This window comes from Dasypus novemcinctus, chromosome 21, assembly GCF_030445035.2.
Source record: "Dasypus novemcinctus isolate mDasNov1 chromosome 21, mDasNov1.1.hap2, whole genome shotgun sequence".
Lineage (NCBI taxonomy): Eukaryota > Metazoa > Chordata > Mammalia > Cingulata > Dasypodidae > Dasypus > Dasypus novemcinctus.
This window is the reverse complement of record NC_080693.1, coordinates 29,803,145-29,828,596: the sequence shown is the minus strand read 5'-3', so window position 1 is coordinate 29,828,596 and position 25,452 is coordinate 29,803,145. Positions and strand designations below refer to the sequence as shown.

General features: G+C 38.6%; 1 protein-coding gene across 1 annotated transcript; it reads right to left on the bottom strand.

Moving 5' to 3' along the window:
* Nucleotides 1-9,046: 9,046 nt before the first annotated feature.
* LOC101425237 (olfactory receptor 1A1-like) lies at nt 9,047-9,979 on the bottom strand. The gene has a single exon (XM_004463579.2). It carries the CDS (start codon nt 9,977-9,979, stop codon nt 9,047-9,049), a length of 933 nt encoding a protein of 310 aa, XP_004463636.2.
* Between the last annotated feature and the right edge of the window lie 15,473 nt (nt 9,980-25,452).

Below are 25,452 nucleotides of genomic sequence, written 5' to 3'. Positions count from 1 at the left end.
TTCAATAAATCTATGAATTTGATGCAATCCCAATCAAAATAGCAAAATTGTTTTTTAAACATAGAGTGAACAAACTGATACCAAAATTCGTGTGGCAGTATGGAAAGTCAAGAAGAGCTAAGATTTTTGAGGGGAAAAATGTTGAGGGAGGAATTAACCTATCATATATTGAAGGTTGACTAGGGCTTTAGTTGTGATATTCAAATATCAAAGGACAGGCATAGGGACTGAAAAAGGACCCATTTAATAAACTAGAGAACTCAACACAGACTAAACATATGTTGAAAGCTAATATATAACAGGGATGGTTGTTGTTGGTTTTTTTTAGTATAGTCACTTTTACTTAAAATTTACATACAATGAAATAACACAAATCTTAAGTGACAAGTTTTAACAAACATAAACATATATACCTATTTACCCAAACCCCTATCATGTTATAGAATATAAACACTTTTTAATTTCTTTTTTCTTACTTCTTTATTTTTTTTAAATGTTACATTAAAAAAATATGAGGTCGCCATATAGCCCCCAACCTCTCATCCTACTCCTCCCACATCAACAACCTCTTTCATCATTGTGGCACATTCATTGCATTTGCTGAAAACATTTTGGAACACTGCTGCACCACACCAATAGTGCTTTACATTGTAGTTTACACTCTCCCTCATTCCAGCCACTGGGCCATGGCAGGACATACAATGTCCAGCATCTATCCCTGCAGTACCACCCGGGACAACTCTAAATCCTGAAAATGTCCCCACATCATATCTCTTCTTGCCTTTCCCTACCTTCAGAAGCCATGGCCACTTTCTCCACATCAATGCTACAATTTCTTCCATTACTAATCACAATAGTTCCATAGTAGAATATCAGTAAGTCCACTCTAATTCATACTCTATTCTTCCAGTCTGTGGACCATGAGATGTTACCATGCCCACTCCTCCTCTACATCAAGAGGGGCTTAGATGCCACATTGATGATACATGTAATTCTCCTGCTTGCAGATGTAGGCACTCTTGGCTCCCTGATGTGCTGGTTGACCTTCTTCACCTCCCTGTTAGCTGGGCAAGATAAGTCTAATAAACCAGAGGGTAGGAGTTGCAAGTCTGCTGAGGCTCAGGGCCTGGTTGTCACATGGACAGTCCAGAGATTCAAGTCTCCTGAGTATATACCAACTCCAGCACCAACCACAGTAAAAAGTAACAGAAGAGGCATGTGTAGAAAGGTCATATCTGAGTCCAACTCCATCACACTCAGAAACACAAACTCCAAAGTAGGGCCAACTCACACAACACTGAACTCCAGAGCCATCTGCCATGACCTTAGAAACTGTGGATCTCTGTAGGCTTCAGGAGAACCAGTACCTGGGCTTCTATCTATTTTGGCTGTTTCTGAGACCCTGCTGAGACATGCGTAAGCATTACCCTGCTAATGACCTCTGACTCTTTTTTGGAGATTCATAGCCATGTAAACTCATTTGTCCTTTCCATTTGTCCCTTTTTCCAAAGCCATAAAGCAGTTTTTAACACCTGATATTACATGTAGGCTGAGATTCTGCTGGTCTCAGTTGACCCTTTTATTCAAGGTCTCTTTCTAGTTACATCATCAGCTGGTGCTTGGTAGTAATCGCTTGGTGCCAGGGAGGCTCATCCCTGGGTGTCATGTCCCACACTGGGGGAGAGGTAATGCATTTACATGCTGAGTTTGGCTTAGAGAGTGGCCACATTTGAGCTACATGGAGGCTTTCAGGGGGTAACTCTTAGGCACCCTGCAGATCTAGGCCTAGTTCGTATTTCAGGCACACAGGCTCATAATCGTGGTCATCAGTATCAAGGGCTCATTGTTAGAACATCTGTCTTTATTGGTCTTTGCCACTGCACTTGGGGGATTGCTGTTCCACTGGGGAATGTGATAGAGCTCCCTTGGCTAGAAGCTCAGCACTCCCTCAGTTGTCGTTTTTAACTGAAACCACTATGAAAATATCCAAACATTTTTATGTACCTTGTATACATGCCCTGGAGAGCTCCCTCCCAACCATGTGCCCCCTATCAGTAACATCCCACATCAGTGTTCCTCCTCTGCCATAGTTGAACCTCTCTGTGGTCCAAAACTTCTTTAAAAATGAAGCCTAATATATTGCCATGTTCTGTTAATAGTAAAATGGAATATAGTGATGGGTGTAAAGATTAGATATAGAGTCCACAGAGAAAAGGTGGCATTGGAGTGGGAAAAGTGGACATGGTGGCTGATGGGTATGGGGAATGGCAGGAGGAGATGAGATGTGGAGGCGCCTTTGGGACTTGGAGTTGCCCTGGATGGTGCTTCAGGGGCAATCACCGGACATTGTAAATCCTCCCAGGGCCCACTGGATGGAATGGGGGAGAGTAAGGGCCATGATGTGGACCATTGACCATGAGGTGCAGAGATTCCCAGAGATGTACTTACCAAATGCAATGGATGTGTCATGATGATGGAAGTGAATGTTCCTGGATGGGGAGAGGTGGGGTGGGGTGGTGCGGTTGAATGGGACCTCATATTTTTTTTTTAATGTAATATTTTTACAAAATCAATAAAAAAATAAAATTTAAAAAAAGATTAGATATAGAATACATAGTAATTTAGAAAAATTAAATAAAGGAAAAATAAATTGGGGTATTAAAAAATGGAAAAATGAGAAAGCTTTGTTTTTGACATTTTGCCTTTCATCACTGCTATAGGTGTTGCCATGTATGTACAGCGGCAAGGCAATTTCTTCCACTTATTCCTCAGTGTCTACATCCTTTCTTTTTTTTTTCTACTTATTAAGTTTGTCTTCACAAAAGTTTTAGATCACAGTAGTTCACATATACAATATACAGTACTCCCACATATCCAACATCAAACATTTTGTCCCTTCCGCAGCAAGGATCGTTTTACATGTTCATATTATATTTCCTGCAGCTGATGTACAGATATTGAAACAATACCTTTCAAACATGGTTCCATTTGGGTTTACATTATGGTTTATATTTTAGACTATACAGTTTTCTAAATTTTTAGTTATCTTATGTTTTACATTATGTTTTACATTTTAGCCTATGGACTTTTATACAATTTTGGTGTACTTTAACATGTCCTATATCCATCATTGCATGATCTTGTGGAACAATTCCATTGCCCCACAATTACACTGATTACATCTGTTCAATACCTCTTTACCCCTCCGAGGGCCCACAGTGACAATCAATCTTCATTACCTGAAGGACCATATTCAGAGATACTTGCAACAATGTTCAGGTGAGGGAAGGGTCCGCAGGCAGGCAAAAATATGGCTGGCGCAAGTAGCTGAAACCAGGGTCTGAGGTTGATACGCGCCTCCCCTGCAGGCATCAAGTATGAGGTAGATAATCCGCCTCCTTGAAAGCCCGCTCCAAAGTGCCAGCCATGGTGCCAGTGCCGAGCCCTTTGCTTCAGGCTCTCTAATCATGTCATGCTCCCTGGTAGCAGCTTACACGCACCAGTCACAATGTCACAGTCTCATCAACCCTGACAGCCGTCCATTAGTACCCGCCCTCAGATTTCAAACCTTTCCCTAGCAACTGCCTATAGTAACCAATTAGAAGCTTCTAATAGTTGAGCCAATGAACGGCTTACACGTCACCCTGTGCCCTATAAAATGTGTGTACTTCCGCAATAAAGCGGACCTGCGCCATCAGCCAGTCTCCGTGAGCATCACTCGCGTCGGTCTGACCTGCTGCGAGGCCCTGCCTCATTCAGGGCTTGACATACTTGAATGCCCTAAACCATTGGGAGCCACAGACTCTCTTGAGATATACAATTTCCTCTGTTTGAGAACATCAGTCTTTCCAAGGATGTGAGTATACCTTCACTCTCATTGTATAGGTCTCCACCCAATGATATAACCCACTATGACAAAAGGAACACTTACACACCTCCTAGAAGTTTGCCCTGTGTCAGATGCCCCCCACTTAAGCATCTTAAACAGGTAACCTTCCTTATTATATTTTCTAAAGAGTTTTCTCTACATTATAATTTCAACCACATACCTGACAATCTTCTAAGTTCAAATGTTCCCCCCACCCTCCCCCCAATTTCTTGGGCCATCTGACCCTTCCTCCCATCCCCAGCCCCCCTCAAGCCCACAAAGCCCCACCCAAAGGTATCCGTATGCCCCCATTTTATCCCTTCCCTGTACAAATACTTACCTCCAGCTTACCATAGATTTCACACAGGGATGGTTTTTTAATAGGCAGGGAAAGGATGGGCATATAGTTACTTGTGCTAAGGCAATTGTGTACTCATATAGAAACAAATTCAGCAATCAATTCCTAAATGATTAATTGTGAAAAGGAAAACTTTTAGAGGGATTTATGTTTATATTATAAGGTTAGGGATTGATTTCATAAACCAGCACGAATACACAAAACATAAGAGAAATAATTGTAAAAATGACTCCATTAATATTAAATACATTTGTATGAAAGCCATCATCAAGAAGGGGAAATAAAAGTTATGGACTGGAAAGAGGTATTTGCTACATACACAATCAAAGAATTTATATTCAGAGTACATAAGAATCCTACACACTAATAAGCAAAAGACCAAAAACACAGTAGGAAATAATGAGCAAATCTTGAAGAGGCGAGTGACAAAAGAAAAAACTGGTATGAACAGCAAACAAGAAAATAGTTCTTCAACTTCACAATGTTAGAAATGCAAATAAAAACATTCAGTTTATCACCGTTCATCTTGGAACGTGTGTATAAGTCTGATAATTCCATGTGTTATGGAGGAAATGGAAAAATTGGCCCTTATATGCCCTAATTATATGACTCTAAATTAGTATAATCACTTTGGGAAACAATTAGGCACTCTCTAATAAAACTGAAGTCATAAAATCTTGACCGAGCTAATTCAGATTAAACCCTAGAGAAATTCTAGCACATGTAGCCAAGAAGATAATCACAAGGATGGGTGTTGTTGTATAGAAATTTTACAGAGTATCAAGAAAATGAAGAATGGATGATAAAGTGTGTAATTTTCTTATTAATGAATTCTATTCACAGTTAAAATGAATGAATTCACATTGATAAATTTAAAAATGTATAATTTGATGGAAATAGAGTTAATTGCTGGAAGATACATACTGGGTCATACAATATATATAAATGTTAAATATTTAAAAGAAACACGTTTACTAAAAGTATAAATCATGATTGTGAGTATCCTATCAATTCCTGGCATTAATTCGTGCCCATTCTAAGACCTTTTTGGTGCTACATGTGGCAAAGAAAAATAATTTTATTTCACCTTTGCCCTAGGATCTGACTGGAGGATGGTTAGTGTGGGAGATAATCTTTCTTTTATCTTGTGTGCTAACAGTAGGTCTCCTAAATGCAGCCCCAAAACCTTTCGTTCCCGCCTGATGTTGAGATCAAACTCCAGTGTTTTTGGACTGCCTTGTCCTGTCATGGATAGGATGATATGACAGGAAAGATATTATGCAAATATTATCTGTAGACAATGAACATAGATTTCATTACCTTCTCTTTTTTTTTTTTTTCATATTTGTTCATTTAATCTACGAAGGAGTCCCCAACCCAACTCTCCCAATGGAGAAGAACCTTTGAATAGTGATAGGGGAAAATTTAATTGTCTGTTGGCAAATTCCAAGGGTGATTTAATCCCTTCTATTTAAGGACATTTTTTTAAAAAAGAAATCAACTGTAAAATAGATTTTCAGTGTAAGAGAAAGGTATTATAACCTTAAATAGCTGAGTGAGAAACTTAAAATTGAAAGGAATTTAAATTACAAAACAGAATTTTTAGAAGAGAAATTATCCTTTTTCATGTTCTAAAGACATTAAAAATAGGAGACAGCATACTCAGAGAAAAATTTAGAAGAAAATGTCTTCTGATCTAGCAGATAGCAATGAATAAAGAGCAGAAAAAAGATTTTCTCTTGGCATTTTAGGTAGATCTGGCACTTAAGAAAATAAATTATTAATAGTAAAGCAGAGGATGGACTTCTGCAGTCCTTCCAGAGAAATTATTAAAAGGACAAAGGGTTTCAAAGAATAAAGGAAACAACAAATGTTAGAGAAAAAGTGGAGCACTACCTTATGAGTAACCATAGTTTCACAGAAAGAAACCATAATAGAACTAAAAAGCAGACATTTAAGTAAAAATAAAAGATCATATTACAGAGAATCAGAAACCTAAGTTTCTGTACTGAAGACCTAACCACACCTGGGAGAAAAGTAATGAAGATATCTGTATTAGTCAGTCAAAGGGGTGCTGATGCAAAGTACCAACACTGTTGGCTTTTATAAAGGGTATTTATTCAGCAGAGTAACTTACAGTCACAAGGCCCTGAAGAGTTCACCTCTAGGTGCTATAAGAGGTAATTGCTCACTCAGTCATTTGCCATGCATGAAGCAAGATGACAGGCAATGTTGGTGAGGGGTCAGCCTTCCTTCTTCCTCATAAGGCTCCGTGGTCTCAGCCTCTTGTAATCTCAGCTGTGGGCTGGCATAAAGCTTATCTCTCTCCCTGGCACTCATTTCTTTCCAGGCTCAGCTCCTCTGTTCTCACAAGGTTAGCTGTAAACTATCAGGCTCATCTCTCTCCCCTTGGCCTCTGCCGTGTCTAATGAGCTGTCTCTATTTCTCTGTCTTCTCCTCTGTGTCTACTTCCATATGAGAATCTGTTTCATCAGCCCAAGTGGGCTGGGGCTCAAGGCTGAATCACACTCTAATGACTTGGTTGAATCAAAGCCCTAATCGTAACACAATTTAATCAGACCTGTCAGCAAAATCTAATGCAGTCAAAGGGTTATCACACCCAGAGAAACTGACTTTTACCAACATAATCAAATATCTGTTTGAATTCATAAATAATATTAGTGCTACAATATTCCTTGATGTATCCTAACTATTTGACATTTTAACGATGGGGAATAAAATTGTTATGAATACAAATTTCAATGCCAGAGAATAATAGATAACTAAAGTGGAATAGAAGTTCAATTGACTTCATACTACTTCCTACAGAACATTAAAGATTAGAAAACACTGAAAAATTATCAGAGTTATAAGAGAAAAAATTCACAACTCAAAATTCTATCCCTAGCTAGTATTATTTAGGTTGTAAATATATTTACAAAATTAAATTAAGATACTGAAAATATTTCTTAAAAATAATGTTTTATTGCAACACATTTAGATGCTGTGAATCATCTATATTTCAATTGTTCAATAAGTTTAAAAGATGATGAATTTCAAGACAGAAGAGGACTGTACTTTTGTTTTTATGCACTTTTATTGCACCTATGTATGTTCACAGAAAGTTATTTTTTGGATGTTTATAACATTGTTAAAAGGCTATCAACTATTTTCTTTTGGGATTTATAATTTTAAGTCAAATATTATGTACTGGCTAGAACGATTGATTCCAATTATCAAAGGCAATTGAATTGTTCAGTTCGATTGAATTGAATTGTTGCTACATGTTGGCTATACAGAGGACAATGTCTGGAACTCCCAAGGATTCTTAGTATTTCAAAGTCCAACAGCAAATATGAATAGAAACTAAAATAAAAGAATGTCAGTACCACTGAGGACTCCGGCCCCCAGGTATGAACGTTGTGTCGCCTCATTGGTTTGGGGATCATCATCTGAATAAAATCAGATCACTGGGGGTGGAATCCTTTAGGGAGTGTTTTCTGATCTGCTGGATTTACTGCTTGTTTTTGGAAACTATTGTCTACATAAATAGGATTGTTCACCAGAATAAAACCTCATCTTCCTTGGGCCATGCTGGAGAAATATGTCCACTTTATTTTCAATAAAGCTCCTTTTCTATATTATTTGGTATGCAAATTTTATGGCAACTCAGCTTTATTTCACATTATAATTCAATAATGCAGAAATTGCCAATTATAAATAACTCCCAAAATAAGTTTCTTTAAAAATTTCAATGGAAAGGTAAATATAGTCAAGATTGGTTATGTCCGATCACTATCAGGAAGCATTACATAGTCTATTTTCATTCATTCATCCCATTTTCCACCAATAATGAATGGACGCACTTTATATGACCAGCCCTAGGAGAGTAATAGAGATATGTTAAGACTGCTCCTGTCCTCAAAGTCTTACAAGCATAGAAGCTTAATAACAGTGTGGTGGGTTGAAGCTGTATATTGTCCAGAAAAACATGTTCTTCAATTTAATCCATTGCTTGTGGATCATAAGTAGGACATTTTCATGAAACTATTTCAGTTAAAATGTGATCCACAACAATCAGGATGGGTCTTAATCCTATTACTGGAGTCATTTATAAATGGAAGGACTATGGACAATGAGAGAAAGTCACCTATTAAGCAGTCAGAAGGTGAAATCAATGGAACCTGGAAGAGAAAAGAGAGGCTAGGAGCTGCCCCCATGCCCCCAGCCATGTGACAAGCTAAGGACCAAGGGTTGCTGTCAGTCAGCCCACAATCAGTCAGGTAGAGAAAGCATTGCCTTGATGATGCCTTGATTCATACATTTGCTCAGCCTCAAAACCATAAGTTAATAAATTCCTATTGTTTAAACCAATCTGTTTCATGGTATTTACTTAGGCAGTAAAGGAACCTAAAAGAAATGGTAAAAACCAACATTTGAATAGTGATTTACATCCTTTAAAGCATGGTATTTTGTGATACTTTAATAGTGTGATAGAACATTGGCAGGTATTTTTTTCATAATAGGAAGATGTGGAAGATGATGATGAGAATTTCCAAACTCTACTCTGCTAGCCAGTAGCACAGGTGGGACATGAATCCAATGTTTTTGTGCTGCTACTCAGCCAAAGGAGCAAGAACGCACATAACATGGTCAAATTTTAAGACTGAGGTCTCATCAAACTGTTACAAGAGATCTCAGAAGTTGGATTCCTTCATTGGAAAGATCAAAACTGGCTTCTTGGAGTGGGCTGACATTGGGTCTGGACTTTCAAGTGCATCCTAATTGGGGACTGCAGTGTCTAATGTATGACTTCACACTCATTGTGAGGGCATTCTCTTGCTGAAGAGCTTCCCCAAAGCAGCCTTCATGTCTCGGTTTCTCAGACTATAAATGAAAGGATTTAGCATTGGGGTCACTGCGATGTACATCACAGTTATCACTGCATCCTTCAGGCTGTAACTGGTCAGTGGGCGGAAATACATGGCAATCACCGTCCCATAATATAAAGAAACAACAGTGAGGTGGGAGCCACAGGTGGAGAAGGCTTTGAGCATGCTCTTGGTGGATGGAATACGTAAGACAGTGGAGAAGACCTGAACATAGGAGATAATGATACATATTAATGGCACGCAGAAAACAGCAACCCCTAGATACATCATCTTCACATTAAAGTGAATGTCAGAGCAGGACAACTTGAGCAAAATGCTAATGTCACAGTAGAAGTTGGCTACTTCCCGGTTGTTGCAGAAGGACAGCTTAGCTGTGAGCAAAATGTGGGGGAGGGAATTGGCGATTCCAATCACCCAAGACCCAACAACAAGCAGGAAACAAAACTTTAGGTTCATAATATTTGTGTAATGAAGAGGGCAGCTGATGGCCACAGCACGATCATAAGCCATCACAGCTAAGATATAGCTGTCAGTGTTAGCCAAAGAAATTATGAAATACATCTGTGTTATGCATCCCCCAAAGGATATGGCTCTATTGCCCAAGAGATGATTTGTGAGCATCTTAGGGATGGTTACAGATGAGAAAAAGATGTCAACCAAGGAGAGGTTTGCAAGGAAATAGTACATGGGAGTGTCAAGGTGAATGTCAGAGCGAATGGCCCAGATGATAAGGAGGTTTCCAATCAATGTGATGGGGTAGATGAAAAGGAAAAGGACGAAGAAGAAATCTTCTTGTGCCTGTTGGCTGCTAATTCCTAGGAGAATGAAATACAGGACAGAGGACTGGTTTTCCTTCCTCATGGCTTCTTCAAAATGAAAGGAGAAGAGAATCCACATTTATTAGTGAAGTTACTGTCATGACTTCCTTATTCACCATTTTTGACTCCAATGATCAGCTTTCTCCATTCTCGGGTTTACTCAATCCAGGCAGAGACAATATATCTGGGAAAAAATACCCATAGATCATTGGGACTCTCAGTCACCCATGGAATTCAAGTGTAAGAAATGAGCATCCTGTGTATCAGTGGTGGGCATTGCCTGCTACCCCAGAACCACCACCCAAAAGCCTAGGTTTTGGTTCTTTAAAGAATAATTAACTTTTCTTCTTTCATATGCTAGACACTTTGTTTGGCTGCATGGAAAAATCAGAAATATATAATTATTACTGTTTATTCATCAATTTATTCATCCTGTATAGACCACCTAAATCTCAACTAATTTACAACATGATCTCAAGATAGAATCACTCACAGATCTTTTTTACATTGTAAGGAAAGTACAGCATTTGGATTCTTTGACCAAACACTCCTGTGCCTAGGATGTGTCAGTATAGGGAAGAGCCCAGACAATCAGAAATTTCTCCACTCGGATTGAATCAGAACCCAATAGGTAACAGGTGTCTACACTGGCATTGTTTGATTATAAATCACAAGGATCATTGGGTTTATTTAGGTCCTGTAAAACCAGTACAGTCCTCCCCATGTGTCCCTCCCTTATCATTTCTTTTCTTTTTAGGAGGTATTGGGGATTGAACCCTGGACCTTGTATAAGGGAAGCAGATGCTCAAACACTGAGCCTCATCTGTTCCCCACGTGTCCCATTGTAAAGGAAACTTTCACCATCTCCTTTGATAGAGTTTATTTCTTAATTACAGTGCTTTTCTTTTTGGTCTGCTCTCTCCATTACTTGTTATTTCTTTTGTTGACTCCTCTAACTTTTTAGTGGTTTCATCTACTGGTTTGCCAATGATTCTCAGGTCTATGTCTTTAGGCTTGATCTGTTTTTTCCATATTCCATGTTCAGTCATTAGTAATTCTGCCACCATGTCTGATGAAGCTTGTTAGTTTGCATATTCACATTCATTCCCTACTCCCTTTCCCCAGAAATGGCTTCCTGGCCTGTTTGCACATTGTGTTTGGTTGTTGTTTTTCTTGTTGTTTGCTCTCATTATCTGCCCATTGTTTTTGCTTGTTGTTTGTTTGCTTTCTCTTTGGGCACCACCAGGAACCAATCCCTGGACCTCCCATGTGGGAGACTATCACTCAATTGCTTGAGCCACAGCAGCTTCCCTTCACATTCATTTTTTTCTCCTCCAATTACTATATAATGTTGTTCATTGTGCACATCAAGGAATTTTTTAATTATTTAATTTTTAGTAGAGAAGTTGTAGTTTCACAGAAAAAATCATGCAGAAAATACAGAGTAGACTAAGTGGTTAGCACTCAATATTTCTTGCATCAATTCAAGGTATATATCTTGGATTCTCCACTGTGAGATGCTCACTGGCACATTTACCCAGTTTATCCCTCACTTCTGCATCTGACCATGTTGATTCTTCATTTAAAAAAAACCTTATATAACCCAACATTCTATTTCTGTCTCAGTGACCATCATTATTTTCTACCTGAAATAATGTGATACTCCCTTAACATCTAGATAATAGGCTCCCTTTTTTTGAATTCATCTTGGCGTTTCAACCCATACTAATTGACTAGTAGCTGCTCGCTCAAATGCAGGTCGTTCTCTTCTTCAGGACACTCAGTTGCACTGCATTTTGCAGGCCCCCTTGCAGAGATGTGTGACCATATGACAGAGCTCTACTCAGTTCATTGATATGGCTCAGTTCTGGGCTTCCTCCATTCTCTCTTTCTCTTTATCAAGCTGGACGAAACTGCAAGGAGTCACAGGTGGAATAAGACTTTGTCCCCCTTGTGAATATTTCATGGCACCACCTAACCCCAAAAACAGCCATTTGGAGCTGACACATAGAGAGAAATGAATCTTTTTATTTTATTTATTTTTAATTTATCTTTTTATATTAATAAATGCTGCCCCTTCAATATTTTTACATATAAATATTTGAAAGGAAAGCAGAAAGTGGGTAAAATTCAAGAAAATATGATTGTCTGTATAGAAAATTGAATGGAATCTGTAGATAAACTAAGAGAATTCAAGATGATTTGTGGAATAAATCAACATTATAAATGTCAGTACTTATAGATTGTAGGGTATAAAAATATATTAATATTCTTCCATCAGTGTTATAAAGGGAAGTATGCTAAGTGTCAGAAACTAGAAACAAGGTACTACATATTGTTAGACTCCATCTATCCAAAATATAAATACAAATACATTTATAGAGACAGGAAAAAAATCAATACTGTTCTTATAGTAAGTACAAATAACTGGAAAATCTAATTTTAAGAAAGATTGCTAGTCAAAAAACAAGTCTAGTAATAAAGGTCCAAGAGTGGTATATAAAATTACAAAACTTTCCTGTAAGATAAAAACCAGAATCTCTGGACTGACCATGTGATAGCCAGGCCCTGAGACTCAACAGACTTGCAACTCCTACACTCTGGTTTATTGGACTTACCCCACTCAGCTAACATGGAGGTGAAGAAGGTCAACCACCACACCAGGGAGCCAAGAGTGCCTACAACTGAAAGCAGGAGAATTGCATCCAGCATCCATGTGGAATCTAAGCCCCCTCTTGATATAGATATGGAGTGGACACAACCATTCCAAGGTCCACAGGATGGAGAAATAGAGTATAGATTAGAGTGGACTTACTGATATTCTATTTACGTACTATTGTGATTAGTAATCGAAGAAAATGTGGCATTGGTGTGGAGAAAGAGGCCATAGTTGCTGCTGGTGGTAGGGAGTGGGAGGAAGAGATGTGATGTGTGGACGTTTTTGGGACTTGGAGTTGTCCTGGTAGGTGCTGCAGGGACAGTTACCAGACATTGTATGTCCTCTCATGGCCCACTGGGTGGACTGTGGGAGAGTGTGGACCATTGACCATGAGGTGCAGCGGTGCTCAGAGATGTATTCACCAAGTACAATGAATGTCTCATGATGATGGAAGAGGTTGCTGTTACGGGGGGAGGAGTGGGGTGAAGGGGGTGGGGGATATATGGGGACCTCATATTTTTTAATGTAACATTAAAAAAATAAAGACAAAAAAAGAGTACCCAATTACATGGGAGATATGTAATGTTAAAGGATAGGAAGACTCAATTGCTTAAATATCAACTCTCTGACAGTAAATGTATGAATGTATTGCAATCCCAATCAAAATACCACAGGTGTGTTTTAAACATGAACCTTAACAAACGATCGTAAAATTCTTTTAGGAGAATCAAGAACTCAGAAGAGCTAAGATAACTCAATGTAAAGAAGAAATTGGGAATAAAAGTACTATTAGGTATTGAAATGTTTTACTAAGATAATTGAAACAGTGGAAAAGGACAGACATATGGACTGACAATTTGGCAGGTAGCAGACTAGAGAGTCTAGTAACAGAACCAGCATACATTATAGCAGGGGTTCCATGGACCCCTTTGCCAGTCAGGTGAAAACTACTGACCCCTTACTAAGTTCACACTATGCTGTGTATTATTTAATAAATAATCATACCTGCACCAACACGTACCCATAAGAACATTTTTTTGAATTTCAATTCAGGCTTATGGACCCCTTGTTAAGAACCGCTGCATTAGAGGTTCATATGTGACAAATGTTGGTTTGATAAAAGCCATGATAGGATGGATGACTAGTATATTGTGCTTGGCCATTTGGTGACCTAATATAAATGAACACAGAGAACTATTCCTAAAGGATTACTTGTGAATGGCAACACTTCAAAAATTTTAGAGGAAAAATGTTTATGATATCAGCATAAGAATTTATTTCTTAAACCCTACACAAATGTACAAAACATAATGAGAATTTTTTTTGTAAAATTTGTTTATCTTAAAACAAAAACCATGTGTATGAGAAAGACACCAAAAAGAAAGACAAGGCATGGACTGTAAGAGTATTTGTTGCAAAAATAACCAATAGACGATTTGTATTCAGAATACCGGGGTCTTACACAATAATGAGAAAAAGAACAAAAACGAAATAGGAACTAATGAGCAGAGGCTTGAAGAGGCAAGTGAGATAGAAACTGGTGAATCCAATAAACGAATAGATGTTAGTCCTCTTCAGAAATGAGAGAAATGCAAATTAAAACAAATCAGGTTAACATCCTTCGTTTTGGAACATGTGTAAATGCCTCAGAATTTTCAGTGTTATGGAAGAAGCTGAAAAATGGACATGTATGTCCTCCTAATGACTCTAAGTTAGTAGAAGCTGAACATTCATACACCTCTGACCCAGCGATTTCACTTTTAAATTAGACCCTAGAGAAACCCTAGTACCTACAGACAGGAAGATTTTCAAAAGCATGTGTACTGCCTTGTATAATTCTTACAAGTCATCTAACAAATGAGGAATGAATAATACGTTCTGTCATTTTCTTATGAATGAATTCTGGAAAGGGTTAAAATGAATGAATTTACGTGGATAACTCAAGAAAATATAATGTGATGGAAATAAAACAAGTTACTGAAAAATATATACCATATCATAATATATGTCAATGTTAATATTTAAAATAATACACACATATGTAGTAAAAGTATAATTCTTGAAAGTATAATTACCAACTTCAGGATATGAGTTATGTTTAATTTGAGAAGGGAAAGGTAAGATTTTGGATTGGAACAAAGGGGGTTTCATCTGAATTTTATATTATTTTTAAAAATCTTTTGGAGCAAATATGATCAAATGTCATATGGTAAATCTAGATGATGAGTTCTTATGTTATTCTCTTTGTCTTTCTGAAGTTTTAACAATATCACAAAAAGCAAATTTAATTTAACATACAGATTGCACAAGGTTGGGTGATAACTGAGTCCAGAATGTGGACAAGGAGTCAGATGATTCAATCATGTCACACTGAGGACAAGGGAGAGAGGATGGCTTGTAAACAGGTCAGAATAAATGACAGTGTATTTACACTGAGAAGATGGATCCAGGTGCCATTTTATTATAAAAAGGGAGAAGGATGCAATGGAAGAAAGTGTCAAAGGAGAGGAAGCAAATAGTAAGTGGATGTAAATAGGGGTAGAATAACAGTCTTTAGCTCCTGTTATTTAATTGTCCAGCGCTAGTCCTCCCAGTTCATTATTTTGAGTACACCCAGTCTTTGACCAATGTTGTTCTCCAGCCTCTTAACCTCTTGTCTCATCAGTCCAATTCTCGCCATTTTCTCTCTCCCCACCTGTCCCCTATGGTCACCCACTCTTAAAACATAACCTCGGCATATGACAATCTGTGTGTACTTTCACTTCCCTATTCCTGGTTTTCTGTGGGCTGTTAGAGAAATCATACAAACCTGGAGCTAGAATTCATGATCCTCAATTCCATTTAGACCCAGATATTTCTTCTGCAATCCTGCCTCTTTCCATTATCTGCATTTGTGCATCAAAACTGTTGTCACTCTACTGAAACTCATCACAAAACTCTACATGAAACTCTCCCAGAAACCTGGGTGTCCCTTCTTTCATCTTTTAGAAAAAATAAACCAATGAGGGAACATTTCCTTAACCTTTTCCCTTGCATGTAATTTCCAAACACCTAATTCCATTATAAAAAAAGTACACAGCTATCCACATGCATTCACTCCTGTTCCCTTCTGTTTCTTCAGGAATTTTGTTCCATCAGTTTTCTCAGTGGCTGCATTTTCTCTCTCCAATATCTACCTCAATTCCTTTTCCTTCCCTTTAACTGTTGACACATTACATTACTTTATTAATGAAATGAATATTCCTTAATCTTGTAACCCTTTTGTAGTTCACACCCCATTTCTTATCTCTGTCCTTCCTTTCTCATGTAGGCTTCTTTGTAGAGATATCTGCTTACTGGACTCCAAAAACAAATATAAAAGGCAGATGGGATTTTGTCTGTCTCTTAAAATCACTCTTTGTCTCCCCATCAGCTAATAGTTAAAGTCTGCAGTCTTTATCGTGGAGATGATACTTAAGGGCCAATAGTTCTGACTATTAGAGGGTAAATTTAGGAAAAATGTGTCATATATCCTTATCTTGAGCAGCGGAGACAGGCAGGGGAGTAGGTGGAAATCAGCCTGGAAGAGAATTTTGGGTTTATATTTGAAAGGTTTTGAACCAAAGCAAGGACTTTGTACACTTTTCATTAATTACTAAGATTTAATGTAGTGAATTTGGGTTGTACTTCACATTTCTAGTAGTAGAGATATCCTAAATTTGGTTATCATTAATGCAGACATTTGAATATATAAATTAAATTACTGATGAACAGGGCAACTTTGTGGAGTGATAATCTGGTGCAAGGACAATCACATGGTGATATTTTTTAAAAGACAGTTAAAGAATGTAAGATGTAGCAGCATCAGAAATGAAGTGGTTGATATATTTAGCCTGAGAACTTAAGAAACAGAAAGAAATTCAGAGGAGTTGGGGTTTCTGAGCACAGAGAAGTAGCATATATGGGATGGAGATCCACAGTGCCAATGTCAGAGTCATCATGGGCAGGGATGATTTCTGCTGAGGCTCTGGATAAAGAGGTAAAGGATCCTTGACCGCCAGGGAAAGGAGCAAGGTGGAGCATCCACAAGATGCTGGAGGCAGAGTGAGAACCTTGAGTTCCCAGAATCCCACGGGATGCTAGGCCACTCAAATTTCCTCTCCTGGAAAGCGTTATGTGTTCTGTTATTGTTCTCATGTGTGTGATGATGTAGATGACTGTTCCAGGGAGAGAAGAGGCCAAGGGCTTCCCCCTGGCATGTGGGGTCAGTTGACAAGGCCAAAGACCTGACTTCTGAATGAATTGAGTCCTCTCTGATAGTTCAACCCATCCATGTATTGACAATGAAATAACACAACTGTCTGAGTGGCTGTTAACAGGCACCGCTGAACGTGCAGTGGAGGATAGCTTTTAGCTCCTTTCCAAGATCACACACATGCACACACACACACACACACACACACACACACACACGGATTATGTGCCTGCACCCAAGGGCATATACACACAATATCACTTCAGGAGGTAAAGCTTAGGGCTGAGATACTGACATCAGAGCTAACTTTCATGATCCTGCTTTTTAAACAGGAGCCCACTGAGGAATTGTCAGATAAAATCCAAAGTCTGGCTTTCAGTGTTCTTTGATTCATTATTATGATTACATTCTGGAATATGTAAGAAGGAGGGAAAGAAATCAAAATGCTCCCACCATGTTTGTGTTATCCCCATATCTCCCATCTTTGAGATCTTGGATTCTGGAGTTCGTCCCGTCAAGTTCTAGATTTGACATTACCTCTTTTAGCTAGTAACTTTAGGCAATTAATTTCATCTGTTTTCCTTAGGCGACAAATAACATAATACTACTACTTACCTCTTGGGGGTCTGCCAGAGTCAAAGAGAATCATGTAGTTGCTGACACATGGTAAGTGTCAGTTAAAAGCTACCTATCCTTTGATAGCACTTTCATAAACTTTTCTCCAGTGTCCACAGTCCCCACCAGGTGAGGCTGTGCTGAGCTCAAGTGGTCTTCTCTTCTTGATACCAAGAGACAGGACTGGTAGGGATGAGGAGTTCTTACCCAACCAGGTAGAAGAACCCATGGGCCAGGCTGTAGTGCCAGAGCAGTACTGGGATGTGAAGATGAGGGGTCTAGATCCTCCTTAAGAAAGCAGGGGGTTCAGAGCAAAGAGCAATCTGGAGATATGCACCAGGTTGTAAAGTCTGCCAAAACACAAGTCTCCTAGGTCTTCCTTCAGGCCAAGTTCCAGTAATTGTCAGGACTCATTTTCACACTCCTCCAGCCGTGCCCTCAGGGACCCCAGTGCCTGTCAAGAGCAATCATTTCCAGAGTGTTTTCCAGAGCAAGCCTGGGTGAGAGGGTTTCTAGGAGACTGTGTCCCCAGGGTCCTCTGGGGTGGCCTTTCTAGGATCTTTATTGGAATGTTCCTCCTCTCCTCTGCTGCTCAGCACAAACCGAGAATCTCCTATTTGGAGCTATAAGGACTAGGTTACCATTGGGCTCCAACGTTTCCCTGCTCCTCATGCTGCAAACTTCCTGGTCTTAATTGTGGCAAAGAGAAAGAATTTTATTTTACCTTTACTCTAGGATCTGTCCTGAGGAGGTTTAGTGTGGGAGTTTTAATTCCTTTATATTTCATGCTGATAGTGTTGTCCTCTATTTTATTTTCTAGTGAGCTATTTTTATTACTTTATTTTAGGGAACTTAAAATACATCTAAGTACCTTTATAGGCTTTTTCATTATGTGCTTTTTATATCCTTAGAGATGGAAGGGGTCTGGATGTCTACTTTTGTATGTGGCTTTTATCACAACCCAGAATAATGATCGTTACCCTCTAACCTAGGTTCACCTGTGGTAAAGAGGCTATGACCTTCTGTGTAGGACCATAGTGAAGGCTGTGATCTCTGGTTGGGTTTGACTCACACTGTGACAATAATTTCAAAAAAAGTTTTTACTTACATATAAAATTAGAATAGCAGCAACAAGATCAATAGCAGTAATAATAAAATCTTCATATAATTGTTATGCAGATGAAACGAAATACATCTGAAATGTCTTAAACCAGAGTCCAACACATAGTTTGCTGTTTTTAATGTCACTTAGTAAATGCTTATTGTTATCTCACCTCCTCTTACACTAGCCATTTAATTATTAGACACTCTCCAAAATCTTATATGAGACTAAGCACATGATAGTTGTTGGAGCTTTTATTAAGTTGCATTATCCTCTTCATTAGTTCCAGGTCAGGCCCATGGACACTGTTGCTACCTGCCCTGTTCAGATCAATCTCCAGTTCCCAGGACAGCCCTGTCCAGACATGGATAAATGTCAGCTCATGAAAGGTGCTTTCTTTCTGGGAGTCAGGTTTTTCCTACTCTGAATTTCTTACTATTTCATGTTTATGTATTCCATTCAAATTAGGTGTAAGGAATTATGTGAGGGTATAGAAGAGAACAATGAGGAAAATGATATTTCACCTTTCAAAAAATTGCAAATATATTCCTTGTACTGTGATTACAGCTTTCATTAGCTTATTAATAGAATCTATAGCAACCCCCTACACAAAATGAAAGAAATTCTGAATGGTGATAGAGCCTAAACTTGATTGTATTTTGGAAAATTCCAGGTCTGGTTAAATTCCTTCTTATTTAAGGACATTAAAAAAAAAAAGGCAGGGAAACATATCCGTTGTAAAAGAAAAATTGTACGCCCTAAGTTTTTGGAAGAAAAATTAAAAGCAAATTAAAAATGGAACAGAAAAATATTTAGAAATATCTTTTTCATGTACTTAATACATTAAAGTAAGAGGCATTCAGTCCAGAGACTAATTTAGGAGAAAATGGAAAGAACCTGGAAACAGCAATGAGTAAAAGCACAAATGATTTGAACAGGTAATTTAGGCAGGACTGATATTTCAGAAAACAAATTAATAATGTTGAGGATGAACTTTAGAAGTCCTTCCAGAATGAAAATTTAAAGGACAAAGAGATTAAAACAATACAGGGGGGTGTTTCTTGATCTGCTCGGTAAAATGTGTTTTTTTAATGTTGTTGTTGGGGAAACGTTATCTACATGATCAAGGTTGGCCAGAATCAAAACCTCATCTCTGAATTTGCTGGAAAAATACAGTCAAATAAATTTATGATGTTCTTTTCTTTGTTTCTTATTTCACTCCCAAAATACTGTCAATTGGGTTTGTTTAATGTTTTGACTAAAGTAAAACAGGTAAAATATTGATTACTTTATAATGTAATAAGCATTTTGATGAGTGTCATTCTAGTAAGATTTGAGAAAGGGTTTATGATGGTTAGAAATAGTCTAGTATAATTAACAATGCAGTAAGAATAAAATATCTCAATAAGTCAGTTCCATTAGATTTCAGTGTGAGGGTAAATAACACTGAGGCAATTATGTTGTTCACTATCATATTACATTTCAGGGTCTGATATTTTCATTCATTCTTCCCAATTCCCACCAATAAATACTGAATGCATTGTGAGAGGTACAGAAATATCAACTCCTTCTGTCAAAATTTATAAGCATAGGAGTGATGTCACTTCACAGTCCAGTACAGTGATCCTCGAATAAAGATTTATACACTTTAAAGTATAAGGTGGTGTTATCTTCTCAACCATGTAACAGAAGCAGGGTTGGGATTTTTGTTCTTAATATGAGGCTGAGGCTTTCCAAACTCTACTCTGCCAGTCAGTAGCACAGCTTGGTCATGAACCTAATGTTCTTGTGCTGCAGCTCTGCTGAAGGAACAATAATGCAATCAAAGTGATCCTTTCGGTAAGATTTCAGTCCCAGGAAACTGCTATGAGACCTCTGAGAAGAGGAATTTTCTTCGCTGGAAAGATCAAAACTGGCTTCTTGGTGTGGGATGACTTTGGGGCTGAACTCTCAAGTGCCTCCTAATTGTGGACTGCAGTGTCTAATGCATGACCTCACATCCATTGTCAGGACATTCTCTTGCTGAAGAGCTTTCCCAAGGCAACCTTCATGCCCTGGTTTCTCAGACTATAGATGACAGGATTTTAGCACTGGCGTCACTGTCACATACATCACAGATATCACTGCATCCTTCAGGCTCTGACTGGTCAGTGGGCAGAAATACATGCCCATCACAGTCCCATAATACAAAGAAACAACAGTGAGGTGTAAGGCATAAGTGGAGAAGGCTTTAGGTACTTAGTGGGTGGATGGAACCTGTGAGACAGTGGAGAAGACCTGAAAAATAGAAGATGATGATTCATATTAAAGGCATGGAGAAAACACCAACCCAGTTGAGCTGTGAGCAGAGCTTGGGGGAGGGCATTGATATTGCAATGACCCAAGACCCAACAACAAGTAGGAAAGACGACCTCAGGTTCATAATTGTTGTGTAATGAAGAGGGTGGCTGATGACCAGGGCATGATCATATACCTTCACAGCTGAGATATAGCTGTCAGTGTTAGCCAGGACAATTATCAAATACATCTGTGTGAGGCAATCTCCAAATTAGATGGCTCTGCTCCCCAAAAGATGGTTTATAAGCATCTTAGGGATGGTTACAGACGAGAAAAAAATTGTCAACCAAGGAGAGGTTGGCAACAAAAAAGTGCATGGGTTTGTGAAGGAGAACATCATAGCAAATGGTGCAGATGATGAGCAGGAAGAGGATGAAGAAGAAAGCTTCCTGTGCTTTCTGACCGCTAAGTCTTAGATGAAATTCAGGGTAGAGGACTGGTCTCCCTTTTCATGACTCTATCACTGTGAAAGGAGAGGAGATGCCAGAATTATTTGTGAAGTTTTTATATCATGACTTCCTTATCCACCACTTTTGACACCAGTGATCAGCTTTCTCTCTCCCTCAGTTTTGTATATCCAGACAGAGACAATATCAAGGGAATAAATCCCTGTTGTTCAGTGGGACTGTCAGTCATCCCTGGACATACCTGCATAGGAAATGATACTGGTATAAAAAATTACAAAACTCTATTGAATGATATAAAAAAAGCACCTAAATAAATGGGAGATATGCAATGCTAATGGACTGAAAGTCTCAGTGGGGTAAAAATGTCAATTCTCCTCCAATAAATTTATAAAATTGATGCAATCCCAATCAAAATAGCAAAAATGTCTTTTAAACATGGAGTGAAACAAACTGATACTAAAATTCATGTGGGAGTATAGAGAGCCAAGAAGAGCTAAGACAATTCAAGGGAAAAAATGTTGAGGGAGGAATTAACCTATCAGGTACTGAAGGTTGAAATAGGGCTTTAGCTGTTATATTCAAACAGTGGAGAAGGGCAGGCTTAGGGACTGACAAATGACCCGTGTAGCAGACTAGAGAGCCCAACACAGAAGGAACATATGTTAGAAGTTAGTATCTGACAGGGGCTGGATTTCTAATAGGAAGGGAAAGGATGGACATTTAGTTACTTGTGCTAAGGCAATTGTGTAGCCATAAATAAACAAATACAGAAACCAATTCCTAAAGGATCAATTGTGAAAGTAAAACTTTTAGAGGGATATATGTTTATATAATCAGATTTGGGATTGATTTCTTAAACCAGCACAAATACACATAAGAGAAAAACTTGTAAAATTTGACTCTATTAAAATTAAATACCTTTGTGTGAAAGTCATCAAGAAGGGTAAATAAAAGCTATGGACTAGAAAGAGGTATTTGCTACACACAGAATCAAAGAATTTGTATTCAGAATACATAAGAATCCTACACACTAGTAAGCAAAAGTCCAAAAACACAGTAGGAAATAATGAGCAAATCTTGAAGAGGCAAGTAACCAGAGAAGAAACTGGTATGGCCAGGAAAAGAGAGAATAGCTCTTCAACGTCACTAATAATGAGAGAAATGTGAATGAAAAGAACATTCAATTTATCACTGTTCATCTTGGAACACATATATAAGTCTGATAATTTCATGTGTTATGGAGGAAATAGAAAAATTGGCACTCATATGCCCTACTGATGTGGCTCTAAATTAGTATAAGCAATTTGGAAAACAAATTAGGCTCTCTCTCAGAAAGCTAAAAAGTCATACACCCCTGACCGAGCCATTTCATTGTTGATTGGACCCTAGAGAAACCCTAGCAACATGGCCAAGAAGATATTCACAAGGATGGGTTTTGTTGTACGAAATTCTTGCAAAGTGTAAACAAATTGAGGAATGGATGACAGGGAGTATAATTTTATTAATGAATTCTGTACATGGTTAAAATGAACGAATCCACATGAATAAACTTTAAAAATGTGTAATTTGATGGAAAAAGAACAAGTTGCTGGAAGCTATATACTGTATTATACAGTATATGTGAATGTTAATATTTAAAATAATACATACCTGCATCAAAAGTATAAATCCTGATTGTGAGTAGCCTATCAATTCCTGGCCTTACTTCCTGCCAATGCTGAAGCATTTTTGGTGTTATGTGTGGCAAAAAAAGGTAATTTTATTTCACAATGACTCTAAGACCTGACCTGGAGAGGGTTAGTGTGGAAGTTAACCTTTCTTTTATCTTGTGTGCCGATTGTAGGTCCCTACATTTTTAGAGTCTTAGTGATTGAAAGGGTTCAGGTATTATGTGTTCACTTCTTGTAGGTGCTCCTTTCTTAACAGCCCAGCGTAATGGTCACTAACTTCTTATAGGTAATGGTCACTATCATTATCCTGTAATTAAGCATGTCCTGTGGCAGAGAGGTCATGACCTTTCTGAGAGCAGCCTGGTAACACTGTGAGCTCTGGCTGGGTTTGAATCATTATTAACATGGACAGTTATTTCACTTACTTTCCTGCCTGAAAAACACGTATACCAGTAACAGCAACAACAACAATAAAATCTCATAAAGTTGTTATGTAGACCAAAGAATACAATGTTGGAAAAGTCCTCTAAACAGATCCTGGACATAGTTCTCTTTGTTTAGAAAGTCACTTAGTATACCAGCTGATGATGTAACTAGAAAATGACCTTGAATAAAAGGGTTAACTCAGACCAGCAGAATATCTCAGCCTACATATAATATCAGGAGTTAAAAATGCTTTTTGACCTGAATAAAAGGGGGAAATGAAAAGGACAAATGAGTTTATATGGCTATGAGTATCCAAAAAAGAGCCGGGAGGTTATCAGAGGGATTGTCCTTATTCACACCTCAGCAGAATCCCAGAGACAGATAAAGTAGATACAACCCCAGGTATTGGTTCTTCTGAGGGAAACAGAGACCCACATGTTCTATGGTCATGGCAGATGGAATTCAGGGCCATGTCAGTTGGCCCTACTTTGGGGTTTGTGTTTCTGTGTGATGGAGCTGGACTCAGATGTGATCTTTGTTCACAAGCCTCTCCTGTTACTTTTACTGGACCTGTGGCTGGCGCTGGGGTTTAATGTATACCCAGGGGACCTGAATCTCTGGACTGACCATGTGATACCCAGGCCCTGAGCCTCAACAGACTAGCAACTCCTACCCTCTGGTTTATTGGACTTACCCCACTCAGCTAACATGGGGGTGAAGAAGGTCAACCAGCACACCAGGGAGCCAAGAGTGCCTACATCTGAAAGCAGGAGAATTGCATCCAGCATCCATGTGGAATCTAAGGCCCCTCTTGACATAGATGTGGAGTGGACATAACCATTTCAGGGTCCACAGGATAGGGGAATAGAGTATGGATTAGAGTGGACTTACTGATACTCTATTCATGAACTATTGTGATTAGTAATCAAAGAAAATGTAGCATTGATTTGGAGAAAGTGACCATGGTAGCTGCTGAGGGTAGGGAGTGGGAAGAAGAGATGTGATGTGGGGGCATTTTCAGGACTTGGAGCTGTCCTGGGTGGTGCTGCAGGGACAGTTACTGGACACTGTATATCCTCCCATGGCCCACTGGGTGGACTGGGGAAGAGTGTAAACTATAATGTGGACCATCGACCATGTGGTGCAGCAGTGCTCAAAGATGTATTCACCAAGTGCAATGAAAGTCCCATGATGATGGAAGAGGTTGTTATTATGGGAGGAGTGAGGGGGGTGAGGGGTATATGGGGACCTCATTTTTTTTAATGTACCATTGAAAAAATAAAGACAAAAAAAAAAGAAAGTTACTTAGTAAGTGTTGTTATGTCACTACCTCCTGTACAGGCATTTTATTTTTTTTTGTATTGTGAGTCATTACATATAATTGAAGCAGACTCCATATGGGTTTACAGAAATTAGTTTAGAAGCTGTTTCATCTTGTATTGTGAGTATGCATCCAGCTGTCTCTCAAATGGTAAGAGCTGCATGGTTGCTGTCATGAAAGTCCTTGAAGCCTTCGGGTAAATGAAAAGTCCACCCGTGTTCTCTACAAAGGTGAGTTCCTAATCCTTGTGCTTTCTAAACTGTCCTGTGCAATGCAGCCGACGTATCTCTACACCCAAGCAAGCCATACGTGGATAAAAACACAGATGAAAACTGTACCATGGACCAAATGCAGATTGCCCAGACAGGTCAGGCTCAGGTCAACCTAAGAAAGAGAGGTTTTAAATTTTCTCCCCTAAAGCCTAATTGAAATACCTGAGTCTTGTAATTGTTAGCCTGCTGTCAATAATCTTCCCATCAGACCAGGTGAATAGTAAATGTAGAAACATTTGTTAAATTGCATTTCCTTCTTCATAAGTGTCAGTTTATGCAGTCCCTGAGCCCTGTCATTACCTGCCCTATGTTCAGATCGTACTCCACTTCCAAGTCATGGGCAGGATTTTCCACAGGATAGATACTCTGCAAATATTATCTATGGAAAATGACTACAGTGTTCTTCAGCTTATCAGAGGATTTCCCCAACCCCATGTTCCCCATGCAGAAGAAACTCTGAATGGGTGATGGGG

What these genes read in the sequence shown, in the direction of transcription:
- LOC101425237 (XM_004463579.2), bottom strand. Translation starts at nt 9,979, where the DNA reads ATGAGGAAGGAAAACCAGTCCTCTGTCCTGTATTTCATTCTCCTAGGA.